Source organism: Artemia sp. Qi Xiang Cuo, chromosome 6 (genome assembly GCF_049724085.1).
Source record: "Artemia sp. Qi Xiang Cuo chromosome 6, ASM4972408v1, whole genome shotgun sequence".
NCBI lineage: Eukaryota > Metazoa > Arthropoda > Branchiopoda > Anostraca > Artemiidae > Artemia > Artemia sp. Qi Xiang Cuo.
Genome location: NC_142799.1, coordinates 53,671,285 through 53,689,133, shown reverse-complemented (window position 1 = coordinate 53,689,133; position 17,849 = coordinate 53,671,285). Strand labels below are relative to the sequence as shown.

Here is a 17,849-nt window from a genome sequence, read left to right as displayed (position 1 = left end):
ACACCTCCCACATCTGCTGAAGACCAGAAAGTAATTTGCACTTTACTGAAAACAAAATATATTTTAAATGTTTTCACTTTTTTGACTTCAACAAATAAAGAAGTGTTAAGAATTATAAAGGAATAGATATCAGATTATGTATATGAAACTGACAACACACGGTTACTTTTTTTTTTAAGTAAAGTGCAAATAATTTTCTGGTCTGAAGAAGACATGGGTGTTGTCAGCCATAGGCTACTCCTTTTACTTTTTGCTCGTTTTGAGTTTGACTTGGCTATTTATTGTAATTTCTGTTCTTTTTATCTGTTGTAATTTCTGTTAGTTTTGGGTTTCATTTATTTGTTAATGGTTATTTGTGGTAGTTTTACTCTTGGAAGATAAGAAAAACAAACTCGTAGAATTTGACAACTCTTTTGTCCGTAAAAACTTAAACAATTTAGAATTTATTGGTTCTAAAAGCCCAACTATTCTTCTAAAGGATAGATCAACCGTCTTAAAATTTTAAATATCATATGTTTTGGCTTAATTTTGATGATTGTTCACTTATATTTTTTTTCTTCTTCATTTTTTTTTTTTTAATTTGGCACCCACTACTGGAAAAAGTTCCAGACGTTCATATGTAAGTCTTCAACACAAATGGATTTGTGTTTTTTTTTCTAAGTTTTTAAGACACTTGTGGTGTGTAAATTCCTCTTTTTCCCGTTTCTTAGTACTTTTCAACGAAACTAACAAAAAAATCAAATAAAAGTTTCAAATTTAGAAACCTTATTTTCAACAGAGGGGGGGGAGCGTATTTTCCACGAGGGTATTTTCCAAGGAGGGGATATTTTCTGCGGGGGTTACTTTCCGTGGTGGGGGGGGGTCATTTTCCGGGGGGATAAACAACCCCCCCCCATTCACTATATTCATTTATGTTATTTTACTGTGTAAAATAACATATTTGGCTTTAAAATACCCTTATTTATCTATCTTTCTAATATGAAGAATAATTGTACCAAACATACTTTGCATGCAGACCCGCTATACTTCCCCTCCCCCCTAATGTGCAAATCTATAGCGCAAATTTATTTCTAAAGTAACGAAGAAACTAACAAAAAAAACCAGTGTGTTCTCGAATTTTACACAACGTAAACTTGAGTGAGTGGCGCATATTACGTACCAAAATCCCTTCCCCCTGCGGAAATTAAAAAAATAAAACTCAAATAAATTCTCAAGTTTGGAAAGCCTTATTTTCCACGGGGGGGGGGGTATTTTCCGGGGGGGTATTTGCCAGGGGGGGTAAACGCCGCCCACCAGCGAAAGTACACCTCAAAAGCGCTCATAGGCATGCACGCAGGTGAGGAAGGGGACTAATTTGAGAAGAAAAAAAAAGAAACAGTTGAAACATATTGAAAATATAAGAAATAATAGGGCACATTGGGAAGATCACGATGTATTTTGGGGAAGGGGGTTCTCAGGGCACACAGTAATATGTGAATTTGAGAAGACGAAGAAATACAAGTATTACAGGATCCATCGAAGATTTTGGCCAAGGCTCCACTAGTAGGTAGATTGAACCTAGAAATATTTACCCGGCATTGTCTGAATGTTCGGTACTGCCAAATTGGGAGCATGTTCACATAGTTGCAAAAATATTTGTATGACATATTTTTCTAATCCATACACGACAGGACATTTTGGAATTTAATGGAAGCAATAGAATTGATAAATGAAAATGTTCAATGTAAATTTTCATACCTTGTATTTATAATCCTGTTTATATATGTTTTGGTGTTGGTTGTATTTTAATGTGGAATCATGTCGATGACTACACTCAAGGGAGTATTGTTAATCTAGACAACAAATATTCTTGGTCCATATACTTAGAGCCTTAGTTAAGCAAAAAGTCGATACAAACAGGATAATTGGTCGATTAATTTGGTAGTCCCTACTTTAGACAAAAGACAGCATCCATCCTTTCCAGCAATTTAATTTAAACCAAGCTGCTCTAAATTCCCAAATTAAAGTCTAAATAGGATAATTGACAAAGAATCTAATTAAATTCGTCCTGATAAGGAAATCACAAAATCTACACGTCTCTTTTAACTCTATATAAGATATCATCCCCACGGAGTCTGTGTAATAACCACCCGAATAAAACTGCGGAATGTTCTTTATGAGTGAACTTGACAGTGTCAGTTAGTCCTAGGATCTAGTTCCAATATGACACATACCTTGGACGTAAAAGAGGTTATTCCAAAGCGAAAAGGTGGAAGTATTAAATTTAACAAAAATTCGTATAAATGCAGTGGGTGTAATAAGTGTCCAGAAGATTGTTTAGATGCGTTGGGTATAGACAATAAGAAAGTACCATTGAGTCCATCTTCAGCAAGACCCAAGAAGCTTATTATTCCAGTGGACCATCCTGACTTGAGGTATGGGTAGAAACTATTTAGCCTCCTTTTTGAAGTCTTTAGCCTCCAAAGTCAGAGCTCGCTTTTTGGAGGTACTCCTCCTCCTGTTCCAGTGTAAGACTTTTTCTTACTGACACTTCCGCAAATGTGCACAAGAATTGACTACAGGGCTAGGGGGCAATTTTGGAAAAAAGATAACAAAAAGAGAAACATGAAAAAGAAAAATACACTAAAAATCTTCAGATTATTCCTAATCCGTTTGTAAGTGAAGTACGTGGACTTTACCCTTTCTCCTATTTTAATCCTAAGCAAACAAAACGAAAAAACTTTGTCATTACTTTATGACCATTGAAGCTTTACCTTCATTATGACTGCATGGAAATCTCTAATCGGAATTTGAGCATCTGTAACTACATTTGCATTCACTTAATACGAACTTAAAAATACAAAACATATATAAAAATCAGAATTTCATTTCAAACGTATGTTAAACTGATACTCACAAACACATCTTACGGCTCAAAAAATTCTGTTCTATATTTCTTGTTCAATAGCTTCTTAAGACTTGATTCCTTGCAATGTTTGTGTTTTTCCAAAAATTTTGTCTCCAGCATTTTTAGAATGTTTTGGATCCAGTTCGTTACTCCAGCGACCAATGCGTTAACATTTTTTCTCCCTCATGTTCCCCTTTTCCTCCCTCAATATTTGTATCCAATATTGCCAGTGTACAAAATAAGCTCTATGGACAGAGACATAACCGTAGCATTACATATTCACAATACATTTTACCACCTGAAATACATCCACTATAATTCATTCTTTTACGTTTTAGGACTGATTGAGTCAAACAATAGCCTACTAATGCTACTACTACTACTAAAACTCACTGCAGCGCCAATCTGCCTGAGGCCAACACAGCTACGCTCCCAGAAAGTTCCCATTTCCCTTAAATATTTTCTTAAGACATCCTCCCACTCCAACCGGGGACGACCTGCTTTTTGCTTAAGTCTAGACAGATGGTCAAAAAAGAAAATCTTTGGGAATCTGTCATCCTTCATTCGCAAAACTGGCTTAGCAATCTCAACCTTTCGCTCATTATAGCCTTAGAAAGCGGTATTGAACCACACTTGTTGCACAGCCTACTGTTTGATATACGGTGAGTCAGTCGGGTACCCAAAATAATCCGTAGGTAATTTCTCCTGAAAACATCTAGCAAAACTTCCTCCATTTTTCGAAGCGCCCACGCTTCAGAACTCTGCTTGACCACTGCCATCACTGTAGTTTCCAATATTATAAAAAATGTCAACTATGAAAAAACACCCTGGACCTTGTCTATTCTACTTTTAACATCTTCACTACACCCACAGTCTTTACTAATAAAACTATCTAGGTAGGTGAAGCTGTCCACTTGACTGATCCTCTCGTTACCGAATATCACCTTTTCATCTTCACTTATTCCTAGCCTTAGTGACTCGGTCTTCTTAACATTAATTTTCAAACCTATTCTTGCACTTTGTTTTCACAAAACCTCTTTATATATATATATATATATATATATATATATATATATATATATATATATATATATATATATATATATATATATATAGACCCCGGCGGTAAGATTTCGGCGGCGCGCCGCCAGCGCGATCAATGTTGACCGCAAACATTAATGTTTTCATTAGCCTTTCTCAAATCACTGCTTAAATTTACAACAGATTTGAGCCTATTCATGAATTCAAAACTTCACAAGTCGCAGGCTGGAAACTGGTCTTCTTCGTTATTCATCAAGAGAAATAGAAATCTGGTAAACAAAAAGTATCAATTAGCTATGTATTCTTAACAAAAATAATTATCAAAATTAGTAGTGTTTTTTCATCGAGCAGTTTTTTCATTGTATTGAAGTTATCAAGTATTTTGCAATAGGTTGCATAGGTTGCATCAAGACGCTGGGTAATTGTAGACAGAGAAAAGCCAAGACAGATAGTCCAAGTAACTGAAAGTAACTTCAAATACCGTATCAAAAAATTTGTCAGTTATCTGGGTAAAAACTTTGAATATAAGTTTGAACTTAGAAGCTTAATTTTTTCATAATGCCCTTTGCCTACATCTGTTTTGTCACCTTTAAAACAGTTGAAATGGGCGCCTTTGATATTGATTTTTTTTTTTTGCTCTTTTGGATTCCTAAAAAGCCTTCCTTGCATTAAAAACTGGTTTTTAATGACAATTCAAAAAAAAACATTTCAAAGTTTTTTTTTTTTGCTTCTTTATAGAATATGTCATGTAGGCTAAGGATGAACTGCTGCTTTTTTGATTACTTTTGGCTGCTATTTTGGATATTATTCATTTTTTTCTTTTGGGGATTCATTCCAAATTATAAGCCCATAAATACCTAATATCAGCTAAATTATAAACTGCATCTAAAAGTTGTAAATTTATCAAATTGAAAAATACATGATGAACACTTCACATGAGAACACTTAATTACAATGAAACAGAAAACACTTAATGGTTTCTTCGATATGAAGAAAAATGAAGTGCCAGCTATGTTCTTAGGTAAAAAAGAAAAGCTCATCCGTTTTAAATGCAATTAAAAGAAATAACATACAGACTGAAGTAGCTCCAAGAAGATGTTGAGATTTTCTTCCTAGTTCGTCATTTTTAATCCAAGCAAAATGTTAGGAGATTTAGTATCAGTTATTGAGTTTAAGGTTTAATTTCCAAATGCTCACAAAAATTACCAAATTCAAGAAAGTTGCAACAATAAGTCACATGTGGTCAAAATACTCAAAGACTCCTCTTTGATCCCCACCCAGGCTCAAAGCCTCTGCTATAGTCATATCAATGGAAATCTTCAAAGAGTTTCTTTTTAAAATAGCTTTCAAGGGTAGTTAGGGATATTTTAGCCTTTTTTGCTTTTCTTGAAAGTTTTGAAAAAAGTGTTTATAATATTCCAAATGTTACATTCGTTATATTTGTGCGTATTTTTGGTCATCATTTGTGGGGTGATCGAATCTTTTTAACCACTGTAGATACGTAAGAACGTAGCAACATCTAGTACCCTGAGGTCATAAGACTGTCAAAGACTCCTCCTTGAACCTCCTAAATTGAAAGCTTTTATTATGACCTGGTCTTTTAATGTAACTTGGACACTGGACCAAGGGCGCCATTGTCACTCGAGCGCAACGTTAGGTGGGGATGTCGATACTGCTTTCGTCACACCAATTCGGATGATTTACTATAAACTCAAAACTCATTTTTTTCTTACAGACATAATTACTATACGTATCTCCAAGAAGAGCTAGGTAAAAAAAAAATTACGTTACAAAAGGTTTGCTTCTCCCAAAGGAAGTTGCTTTTTCTTTTTACCAAATGAAGTTACTTTTTTTTTTTTTTTTAACTTCTATTTCTGGCCAGTCTTTGGAAAATTTTCAAAAAGGGGCTGGGTGTCCTTTGATTATTTTAAGACTCTATAACATAAAATTTAATTATTAAGGACCATCTCTAATAATCTTTGTACAATCTTTGAGTTGAAAGAGGTAGCAAATGCTATATGCAAAGTTGTTTGTGTATGGAGGGGGTGGGCAGATGTCAGAGGGGACATGGGGTATCTCCTAAATATTTCCTTGGTGTAGTTTTATTTTTTAAGTCAATATTTCAGCATTAGGATCAGGAAAGAGGTTTGCAAGCTTAAATTTACGCTCAACAAGTCGAATGCAGCACATACCTATTTATAAGATTCAGAGGCGGCCTCCAAACTAGAGTTTGCTTAATCTGTGTACTATTTCATACTTTTCACCCCGAAAAGAGAACCAGTACCAAAAAGAAAAATTACTAACATGACCCTTAAAAATTCAAATGAATTTTAATGGAGCTTAAATAAAAGTAATCTCTACAAATACACTAAAAAGTGCAAACAATATGTCTTCCTGTTGCTAAAAAAGAATGAGAAGAGAAATTGTGACTATGAATGAAATCATTTTGTTGTCGTGACATGCAAATTTCCTTGATCAGTTACATAAAAGATAGGTTATGAGCATAGTAGCCAGAAAAAACAACATTTTTAGTGCCAAGATACTAGTGTTGAAAATAAGCAATAAAAAACGCATTAAGACAATTGTTTCAAAGTCTTTGTAAAATCATTTAGGGGAGAAAAGTTAATATTTTCATATTCCGTGTTAACGATTCAAACATTTATCGTTTAACCGGATCTTACGCAAAGCATTGAAGTCAAATAATTTAATTTAGAATTTAGGCGTTAAATTTATAGCGGTTACATATTTTCCTAATAATATTTTAATGTTTTACTTCCAGTCTTTAAACTTCAATTTTCCCGGGTAGCCTAACAGGATTTTTTTTTTATCTTTAGGGCATTTGGAAATAGAAGTTTAAACACGAAAAAAATAAAAACAACTTAAAAAAGGCTGTTTCTAGTCTTTGTCTAATCTTATTGAATAAGAAAGCTAATCATATTCATCATAACTAGGCCTACTCCGATTTGTGCAGCCTACGAGAAGTTTAGATTTAACATGTGAAGTCATTTTTACAGTCACAATTCTGGTTTCATAGGAAGTCTTTTTACCTCATCCCACGAATATAAGTTGTTATTTTTTACTTCAAATTGATTTGACCGAAACATTTCGTTACAGAAAAAAATATTCCAGGTATTAATTTTTTCCTGTAGGCTAGTACCTTTGCTATGGGACTAATTGCATTTCTACTTTTATTTTGTTCTATTTTTGTCATAGCAACGCCAACAAAGTGCGGTATTTATCTATTCTTAAGTACAATACTGTTTTTGTATATACTGTATTCTCACCCTCCACTTTCTTAGAAGCAGTATTTTTCAATCTCTTAATATATTTTCCATATCCTATTTGCGCTCAAGATAACAGTTTTGCCCCACTTGTTTGAAGTTGGATGTCAATTAAACACTTGTTGAAGTTGCACTCTCAGTAAATCAATGTGTATTTTGGTTCATTGAACATTGATGTTTCTGTATAAAGGCCTATTTTCGTGATCAAATTGTTGATCAACAATCTGTTCTGGTAGGATTTTCTTTTAAAAATGGTAACATGAGTTTACTATCTGCCATACACTTTAGTTGAGATCAAAGCACAACGTATACTGTCTTTATTGTGATTCTACTTGATCGGGATCTTGCATAAGAACATTTATCGAATATATGTGACTTAAAATAAGATACTTTTCAACTTTTTGTTTCAGAAAAACACCCATAAGCAATATTGTAACCAATTTTAATTTCTCATTAGAAAAAAAAGCAAAAAGAAGAAAAAAAAAGGCGGAAACAACTAGATCATCAGTCAAACCTTGAAAACGAATTATAAGATCTCTAAACGAATAATATGATCTCCAAACAATAAAACAGAGTTTATATAATTTAATGCACAAAAATAGGGTGTCCAAAATTTACCAAATAAACTTTGCATAATGAATCGAAAAAACAACGAGGAGGACGAGATTCAGGCCAGAATACATGCCAAAAAAGGTCAAATAGAATGCATAACAGTAATACGTAGCAAGCAGTTTGAACATGGATACTTTGTATTCAAATTGTCTAATAGTGCTTCCTTAATTGGTTAAAAAGGGGACTGCAAAAAAGTGAGAAAATTCATAAGCGACTAACCAAGTTCATATAAATTGTAGATAACGGGGGGGAGGGCCAACCGTAAAGGGTCCAACAGCACAACAATCTTTCTTATTGCGTTTTTTTTTTCACAGGAGTAATAAAACCTAATGTCCAACATTTTTAGAACTTAAGAGTAGATGAAATTTAACTAAAAATTAAAGACAAAGTCTTAGGAAGAAAATCGGAAGATGCTTTAATTAGTTTATACAAAATTTCTAGTGAGAGGAACCTCCTATTTCTTCTTATTTATTAATGCTACTGCCCCATTCTCTTCAACAGCAAATTGCAGTTTATGTTTTTGTGATCATACCAAAATTAATATCCAGTATATGTTTTCCCTGTTCAAGCAGGGTCTTCTAACACTTGCCTCTAAGGAAAGCAACTGGATCATCAGCATCAGAGGGTACCAAAAATAAAATTTCAATAGACGCAATAAACCGTTCATGACAAGGTTCAGCATTTATGGAGAAATTTACAGTCTGAGGGCAGGTGCGTCATTTGGGGGGGGGATCAATCACCTCTTCCCCTCAAGATTTTAGAAATACCTGTTTTTAGGTATTTTTTTTATCGAAAAACACTTTTTTGTATTTTCATTGAAAAACTTGAAAAAAAAGAATCCCCCCCCCCCTTGATTTTAAAGGAGACCGGCGAACCTATATTTTCGTGAATCAAAGTCCCTATATGAGTGCGTCCCATTGGGAATGTCTCTTAAATTTTTGCTCTCCTTATCTCCACCATTAACTGTCTATTCCTTTGCATTTTGGAGCTTCACTTCTGTGTAGATGTAGATCAAATTAGCATTGTCAAACATTCCTTTTATGTCTAGAAGTATGCCTAAAGAATACTGCTGAGTTCCAAGAGCTTCCTTTATACGCCATGTACAGTTGGTACAAACCGGTATTTCTGTGAAGCATTTGATTTTGAACCTATTTGTTTTGTAGAAATCACTTTTCCTTTCTCTGAATTATTAATCAGGTGTCTATTTATGAATTACCCCATCACTTTCTGTTGAATGGAAGGTAGCGTGATCAGCGTGTAAGATCTGGGAATTAAGTAGCCATTTTCTCCATGTTTCAGCATAAAATACCTCCTGCTTTTAGCCATATCTCGGCGATAAGGCCAAAAGTTGGGCTCCTCTTATTAATTCCAATATAATGGGTCTGTAAGTTTTCCTTTTCTTTTCGGAGCATGATAGGATGGTGTGCATGTAACTGAACCACTGTGTAACTGAACCACAGGCAACTGAATCCCTATAGCTGAACCACCGTGCAACTGTGAACCCCTGTATAACCGAACCCCTGAATGATCAAATCTTCGTGTTATTGAACCACCAGGCAATTGAACCCCATTTAACTAAACCCTCGTGGATCGAAACCCCTATTTAACTGAACCCCCTTGTAACTGAACCCCCTTGTAACTGAACCACCGTGCAACTGCACCATCGTGCAACTGAACCACCGTGAAACTGAACCATCGTCGAACTGAACCACCGGGATAGGATGGTGTGCGTGTAACTGAACCACCGTGTAACTGAACCACAGGCAACTGAATCCCTATAGCTGAACCACCGTGTAGCTGAACCACCGTGCAACTGTGAACCCCTGTATAACCGAACCCCTGAATGATCAAATCTTCGTGTTATTGAACCACCAGGTAATTGAACCCCATTTAACTAAACCCTCGTGGATCGAAACCCCTATTTAACTGAACCCCCTTGTAACTGAACCCTCGTGCAACTGAACCACTGAACTCAGTTTTTCAGTATTCTAAAAATATTAGGTAATATAATTGGGTAAAACACAAGTTAGAATTTTTACATGTTCAACCTTGTTGGAATTGTTTGTTTCTTAAAGTCATGATATAAACTACTGTCAAGATCATTCATAAAAAAGCTTTACTTTATTGTTGCAAAAAAAGAAAGAAGATCCGATGCCACAAACCATTAAAGCTGATTTTATGTCTCTTTTTTTCAAATGAATCAGACCTTTACAAAAATAATTTCTATAAAAACCTTATTTGTTAACATTGAGTAACTTGCTTAACTTACAACCCTTGCTCCAGGAGCTACTGGTGGGGTTGTTAACCCCCGAGGCACGGTTATTTGACCTTTAGACTATTTAAAAAATTTTTTTTTTTTTGATCGGATGCACTTAGGGGGGGGGGGAGATGGCGGTTAAAAGCGAGAGACTGATTGTCCTCTGATTACCTTTGATTTTCAAGATTGAACTTAAAATTTCAATTTCCAATCGAATGATCTTTCTCCAAAGTTTGTACGACCATCCCTTCTATAAAATCCTTAAATTTTAACAATGTGTAACTTGCAATAACCTACAGCCAAAGCCCCAAGGACTATGGGGGTTTTTGTTAATCATGTTTATTCGTCACCTTCTGAAATTGAAAGTTTGAGTGCCCTTTTTAAAAGTCAAAAGTGATTGGAGGACAACCAGCCAGACAACCAGGAAAATCAAAAGATATTATGCACATAAATGGTGTGTGCCGTATCTCAGGAACAGTTATCGGTGAAGTTGAAACTTTCAGAGAATATTGAGAGGGATGTTGAACACAACCTTAAGATACTATGTGCATTCCTGTTGTCAAAAGGGTGTATCTGCCATATTTAAAGAACGGCTAACTGCATTTAGTTGAAACATTCAGGAAGTGTTTAGAGGATGTTGAAATAAATCAAAAGACACTAATTATAACAAATAAATTAGATACGGATATTTCAATTGTTTTGCCAAAGGCATGAAAAACTGTGGAAATATTTATTATAATAACCAATAAACAAACTTTGGTAATAATTCGGGGGTCACTTCTTAAAGATGTGGAACAAAATTCGAAATTTAGCGTAAAGAGCGAGGTATCGACGAGGGGGCAAACCCCCTACTATGCGTAATGATTTCTGTTCGTTTTAAGTTTTAATGTTGCTCCTTATTTTCATTTGAAAAAAACATGTTTTCTTTTATTTAATCTCTTTCCGACTGTTTCACCCGACTGTTTTCGGATTAATGAGTGGCTGAGAGTTACAAACATTTATCAGTTACATAAAGTACAATATTGCAAATAAATCTATCGGAACCCGAAAGAACTGTTAAGATTTATTAGTCAAGTATATGGGCCTCACTTGCAAAAAAAAAAAAAAAAAAAAAAAAAAAAAAAATCCAAACTCTACTATAAATATTCAAACACTTATCTTAAAATAGAAGCAATACCCTGGAGAGTTGAACCGAACCATAAAATTGTATAAAAGTTGTGAAGGGGTGAGCATATCTCAGCAACCGCCTTTTCCTTTTGTCGACTAATGGCCATTAAAGAAGACTTAAAGTAACTTAGCAATTATTACTCAAGGATACGAAGCTCTTTCTGTAGAATCCTATGCAGGTTTTAACACAACTGATTATAAAGCGGACGATTTCCGAAAGTGGACTAAGATTATCCATCCTCTTAGTCAATTTATATAATCGCTTTATCCATAATAGAAATTATTTTCTTTTGTTATATAGGGAATATTCCGACATCTATTTTAAGCATTACACTTTTGTTTGGATTTCACCTACACTAATTTGCTAAGCCAGATAAATAAATGCTGGAGAAAGTCCTAAAACTTGCGCTATAGAAAAAAAAAAGTTTGAGTAAATATGCCCCAGGCCTTTTTCAGAATCCGATTAACCCCAGCAAAAATATTCAAAACGACACTTACAAGTAGCCTATCGTAGGCTACTCAAGGGAAAATAGAAAAGTGTATCTTCTTCTTTTTTAGACGGCTGAATCCTTTATGAGTGTTGTTTGAGTGTCACCCCACAGGTTGTACGAATAGCGGAAGCTACAAAATTTCTTCATGCATAATTGTTTGTGTATAATAAAATATTATTTCAATGTATATTCAAATTCTGTTTCCAAAAAAGTAATACCTTGTTTCCTTAGCTCACGAGAAGTGAAGCTAATGTTTCTCTGGTCCCTATGTTCAACTTTTTGTGAGACCCTTATCATAGCCCTTTTATGGGTATTTTTTCCTTTTCCCAAAAATGCAAAATTTCTGCGTGATTCTAATTTGTATGGCATACTTTTTAATATTTTATTTTGACTTTAATGATGTATACCTTTTTTTCAAAGATGTTTTTCAACTTTTGCTTACTATGTCTCTTCTCAACAAAATACTCCTCAAAAAATTGATCTATAAGAGTGTCTAAACAAAATAGTATAATAAATGCTACCAAGGATGTTTTTCTGCTTTTGCACCAGATTTCTGTTCAATAAAAATCAGTAGCTGTTCAGTAGGAGCAAATCTGTCACTTTTTTTTGCAAGAAATAGTCGTTTCAAGGTGAAAAAGAAACGAGAGTCTCTTAGAATCTTCTCTGAATAATGTTAAAAGGGGCCATGAGGAAGAATGCAGAAGGACATCCACGACCTTCTAGTGAAATAAATAAAAACAAACAATTTGTTTCAATTGAAAGTAAGGAGCAACATTAAAACTTAAAATTAACAAAAATTGTTCCGTTATATGAAAGGGGTCCCCCCTTCCTCAATACCTCACTATTGAGGCTATAATTCGACTCTTTGTCAAACTCTACTTTTTAAAGAAATAAAAACTTTAGCCTAAAGTTTGGTACTGAAAAGAGAACAGCCCCTTTCATATAATGGGATAATTTCTTTTCATGCTAAGTTTTATGTTGTTCCTTACTTTAGTTGAACTTTTTTTTTAATTTAATTTCTTATCGTTTGTCAATTAATCCCGAGAAATCCAGCAGTGTCACATAGTAGTGACACTGCCATGCTACTTTTATTTATTTTTCCCGGGGAAGGCAGCCCCCCCCCCTCATATACGGAATAATTTCTGTTCGTTTTAAGTTCTAATGCTGCTCCTTACTTACAGTTGACTTGTTTTATTTAATCTGTGACGGGTTTTCAAATAATGCCAGAAAATCCCCTCCCACAAGCTCCCCCACAAACTGTCCTTCCTATCGAAAACTCTCCCGTGCATCCCCTCCCTTGACAAATACCACCTTACAAATCCTAAGAAATTCCTACCTCAAAATCGCTCAAATTTGGCTGTTAATCGTGATTTCTTGGCATGGTAGGAAAAACAGCATTGGTCAAGGACTACCACAATCAGCCTTAACAAAAACATATTCTTCACACAATAATTTAGAATGCACAAAACCATGATTGAAAAAACCTGATATGTCCGATACCGATGAGCCCGATACTGATACGCTGGATACCGACACGCACAATACCGCTTACATCCCTTCCCTCAAGGGTCTATGGAGGGTTATATCATCACCTAAAGCATATTTATTGGACCTTTGAAGTATGCGCAACAAAATGACTATCTTAAAATTTTGATCAGACGACTTTTGGGGGAGGAAGCTCTGCAGGGAGGGGGATAGCTGCCCTCCAATCTTTTGGGCACTTAAAAACGGCACTAGAACTTTTAACTTCAGTTCAAATAAGGCTTCTGTCGATGTTCTAGGACCATTGGTTTGATACGATCGCCCCGAGAAAAAACAAACAAACAAATAAACACGCATCCGTGATCTTTCTTCTGGCAAAAAATGTAAATTCAACATTTTTTTAGATAGAAGCTTGGAACCTCTACGGTATAGTTTTCTGATACGCTGAAATAGATGGTGTGATTTTCATTAAGACTTTTTTTTTACTTTTAGGGATGTTTCCGCCCTTTTTCAAAAATCAGGTAAATTTTTTCTTGGCCGTGTCTTTTTGATGGGTAACACTAAACTTAATGAATCTTAAATATTTGGAATCAGTATACTAAATCAATGGTTTTGATGTATCTATTGATATCAAAATTCCGTTTTTGGACTAATTCCGGTTATTACTAGAGTTTCGTTTTTAGAGTATAGCCGCGTCACTTCTTACATACAGTTTGTTACCACCAACTGTTAGAAAAAAAATAGGTAAAGGTATATTGTTGCAACCATAGACTTTGGGCAAAAGAACCAATCTTATCTACAATAGGCAATAAATAAGATAATTTCGTACCACATTGATCTGTCATAACAAAGAAAAATTTAAAAATGTAATAATTTTATATTTTTATAAAAAAAAATGGGGTCGCTACAATTTAATGGATTGAAAATTTTTCATTCAAACATTGGCCTAACTTCCCTTTTTTCTATTTAACTATTTTCCATTGTTGTTTTTTAATGACGAGTTAAAACAGACTGGAAAAATGGTTTGTTTATCGTAGATATTCGCGAAAGGCTCGCTTTTGAAATTACGTTTTTTTGCTTTTAAAATTTTTGGTTTTGTTAATTCTGATTTTTATCTGTTGTAAGGTTTTTTTTTGCGTTTTACAGTTTTTTAGGTTTTAAAATTCTTCCCCTTTGGGCTTTTATTTTTCCTTATTTTTAGTTGCCGCGTTGTTTCTTTATATTATTTTGTTTTCATCCTGCTTGGTTCGTTTGCATTCTCTTTCAGAAAAAGTGAACGTGTCACCTTGTAACTTTGTCTAACAGCAGTGAAAAGGGAAGCGGTTGTCCTCCCGAAATATTCGTATTGGCCAGTGTTAATGTTGTCCTTAAAAACCTCATTCTCGATCTAATTTTTTTTTAATTTTGTATTTTTTTTGTGTTAAACCCTAAATCCTCCTCAAAAATCGGTTTCTGGATCTTTTTTTTCTGAATCTCACTACTATATCGGTTTTTACACTGCTGTTTTCCTACTCTGCTTGCATTTAATTTTCAGAGTATGTTTCTCTTGTCCCGGAGGCAGTAAATCATACACATATTTGCTAAAGGTGCTCTTACAAGGAGCACATATTTTTATTATAGAAATATCAATAGCGATTAGGAACATGAGGATTATTAACAAGCGCTTTCACTTAGTATCCTAGAAACGTTAAGGTTTTAATCAAAGCTGAACATTCTCGTCGACTAAGGTAAATGTTTCCAAGAATTCATTACGTTAGAGAATATTTGTGACAAAACTATGGTTGATAATAAAAACGGGGTCGCGCTAAAATCAGTCCTTTGCTGCCAGTTAGGTAGGCCTATGGGGATGTAGCTAGTCAATGAAGGCATCCGAGAATTTTAAAATTATAAGCCTAGGGATACAGCTCACTTTTCCAGGTACCTAAATATAGACAGATAAAATAGATAAAAATATAGATGCAATGGCTGTACCTTCATGAACATAAGATTATGATGTCCAAAGGTACATGCATAGCGAATGCCTTTGGTCCTGGGCCTTTCCCAAAATTTCGTGAATATTACGATTTCTTCTATAATTTCTTATATTTTATATATCATTTGGAATTTGTTGCATTCTTCTGAAGTTTTTTTTTCTTTTAAATACAACGCATAATCGTACGTGTCCGCTAGTGGAGCAGTTACTTGTTAAAACTGGCACGCTAGGAAAACAGAAGTAAATAACATAGGCCTGTAATAACATAAGGGACTGCTGACAATTCTATTTGGAGTTGCCCTTCATATCAGACAAAACTAACTTCAGTGTTATCGGATAAGAGTGAAGTAAACAACCTAGGCATGTGACAATATAGGAGACTGCTGACAACTCTTCTTGGAGCCGTCTTTTTTACCAACAAAACTAAATCCATGACTATATCATCCGAGATTCGAAGTCTAACTTATTTTACTTACTTATCATACGCTTAATCTGTAACAAATAGAACCGAGTTAACGTTCAATGAATAAAGCCCTATGCTCTCCAATTTGAATTTCATCTTCAATCATTAAATGTCCTTTAATATTTGTCAATTAACAAAATTTGAAATCACGTAATATATAAAGCTACCAAGCTTCTAAATTGTAGAACACGTAGAACTCTGACCTAGAAAATTTTCAGAAAGGGATATTATACCTTGTTGAAATCTAGCCAGTTCAGGAATTTAAAATATGGGTAAGTAGATGGACTTAGGAGGCCCTATGCCTCAAGCTCCCTTCTCCCCAACAAATTATGTATAAATGACCAGGTAATGCCTTAATAGAATGAGGACCATTCAAAGATCTTTTGGGGAACTTTGATTTTAATTATCGATAGTAAATATCAAACAAACCTGAGAATAGTACAGGCCACAGTAAAAAAATGTAATAAATTGGCTGCAACATAACTTTAATGTTATCTCTTTTTTTCAGATATGAAATCTTCGAAAACACCCCAAAAGAGCAGGAAAAAGATCCTGAAATACGACTGAACAAGTTGAGGAAAGGTAAAATGGCAAGTTTAAGGACACTATCAGTCCCTAGCTGCCTAGGAACAGCTATAACCTCTCAAGTTTCCCAAGATACACACTCGTATGCTTCATTTGTGGAAATAAAGATTGAGGGAAATACTTGAAATGCTCAGTCAATTCAGTTGTCGGAAATGTGCTATAAGGATATTTTTCAGTTGTCGTATTATAAACTTTTGTATGATTATTTTCAATATATAAGTAGTTATAATTTTCATCATGTGAATCCAAGAGCAGAATGTAAAATAGCTGTTTGTCTTCAAAAGTGGCTTACATCTCGTTTGTCTAATACCAAGTCATAACTTTGAGTTATAAGTAACCTTATTCTGATCCGATAATAATAATAATAATACTTTTATTTTCCCTCAGGATACACTATGAGGAGTACAATCAATAAATATAAAATATAAAGACACAACTTACAATTAACAAGACCAGAACTACCTATAAATACAACCATCTACGTCTGTGAAAAATGAGCCAACTGTCTATAACTATATTTTTAAAATATACAATAATAATAATAATACTTTTATTTTCCCTCAGGATACACTATGAGGAGTACAATCAATAAATATAAAATATAAAGACACAACTACAATTAACAAGACCAGAACTACCTATAAATACAACCATCTATGCCTGTGAAAAATGAGCCAACTGTCTATAACTATATTTGTAAAATCTATAATAATAATAATAATACTTTTATTTTCTCTCAGGATACACTATGAGGAGTACATTCAATAAATATAAAATATAAAGACACAACTACAATTAACAAGACCAGAACTACCGATAAATACAACCATCTATGCCTGTGAAGAATGAGCCAACTGTCTATAACTATATTTGTAAAATCTATAATAATAATAATAATACTTTTATTTCCCCTTAGGATGCACTATGAGGAAAAAAATTAATAAATATAAAATATAAAGACCCAACATGCATTTGACAAGACCAGACATATTTATAAATAGAGACATCTACGTCAATCGGTTAACATCAATTAGATTTTTTTCAAAAAACGGGATAAATTTCTATATTCAAGATAATTTCGAGCCTTTTGAACTGAAAGCTCTTTATTACATCAAGCGGGTCCTTTATTCTATACATATATTTTAAAGAAGTATTACGAGCACTTAGCGGAAAACCTAGTAAAAATTTAAGATATCTAAAATACACAACTTTAATTTGAGATGAAGTAGAAGATGGAAAAGTTTTCAAAATCACCGCTGGAAAGCTAATCAAAGAACCAATGACTAATACAGTCTAGCTAATATATCCCGTCTCACATTACCCCGCAGATGAACGAGGGAACCGAACGTCTTTCTTATCTTAACTTCCAGATGGCTTATTATTAAAAGAGGTGATAGTCTTTTTACTAAAGAATATGGGACACCGAGGTGTATCACCAAATCCAAAGCATGAAAAATCTGATTATTACACCTATCAAGAGGAGGATAGCCATGAGGTTCAGGAATATCAAAATACTGGCATTTCGCCAGGTTAATTTCTAGTCCTTTTTTGTTCAACAAATTCGCTAAAATCTTAAAATTTTCAATCAGCACAGTCTTTGGCCGACTAAGT

The 17,849-nt window shown here is 34.2% G+C and overlaps 1 protein-coding gene across 1 annotated transcript; it reads left to right on the top strand.

Moving 5' to 3' along the window:
• Positions 1-2,202: 2,202 nt before the first annotated feature.
• LOC148951377 (uncharacterized) lies at positions 2,203-16,465 on the top strand. The gene is made up of 2 exons (XM_089090830.1): positions 2,203-2,414; positions 16,162-16,465. Exons 1-2 carry the CDS (start codon positions 2,203-2,205, stop codon positions 16,361-16,363), a joined length of 414 nt encoding a protein of 137 aa, XP_088946956.1. The 3' UTR covers positions 16,364-16,465.
• Positions 16,466-17,849: the final 1,384 nt, after the last annotated feature.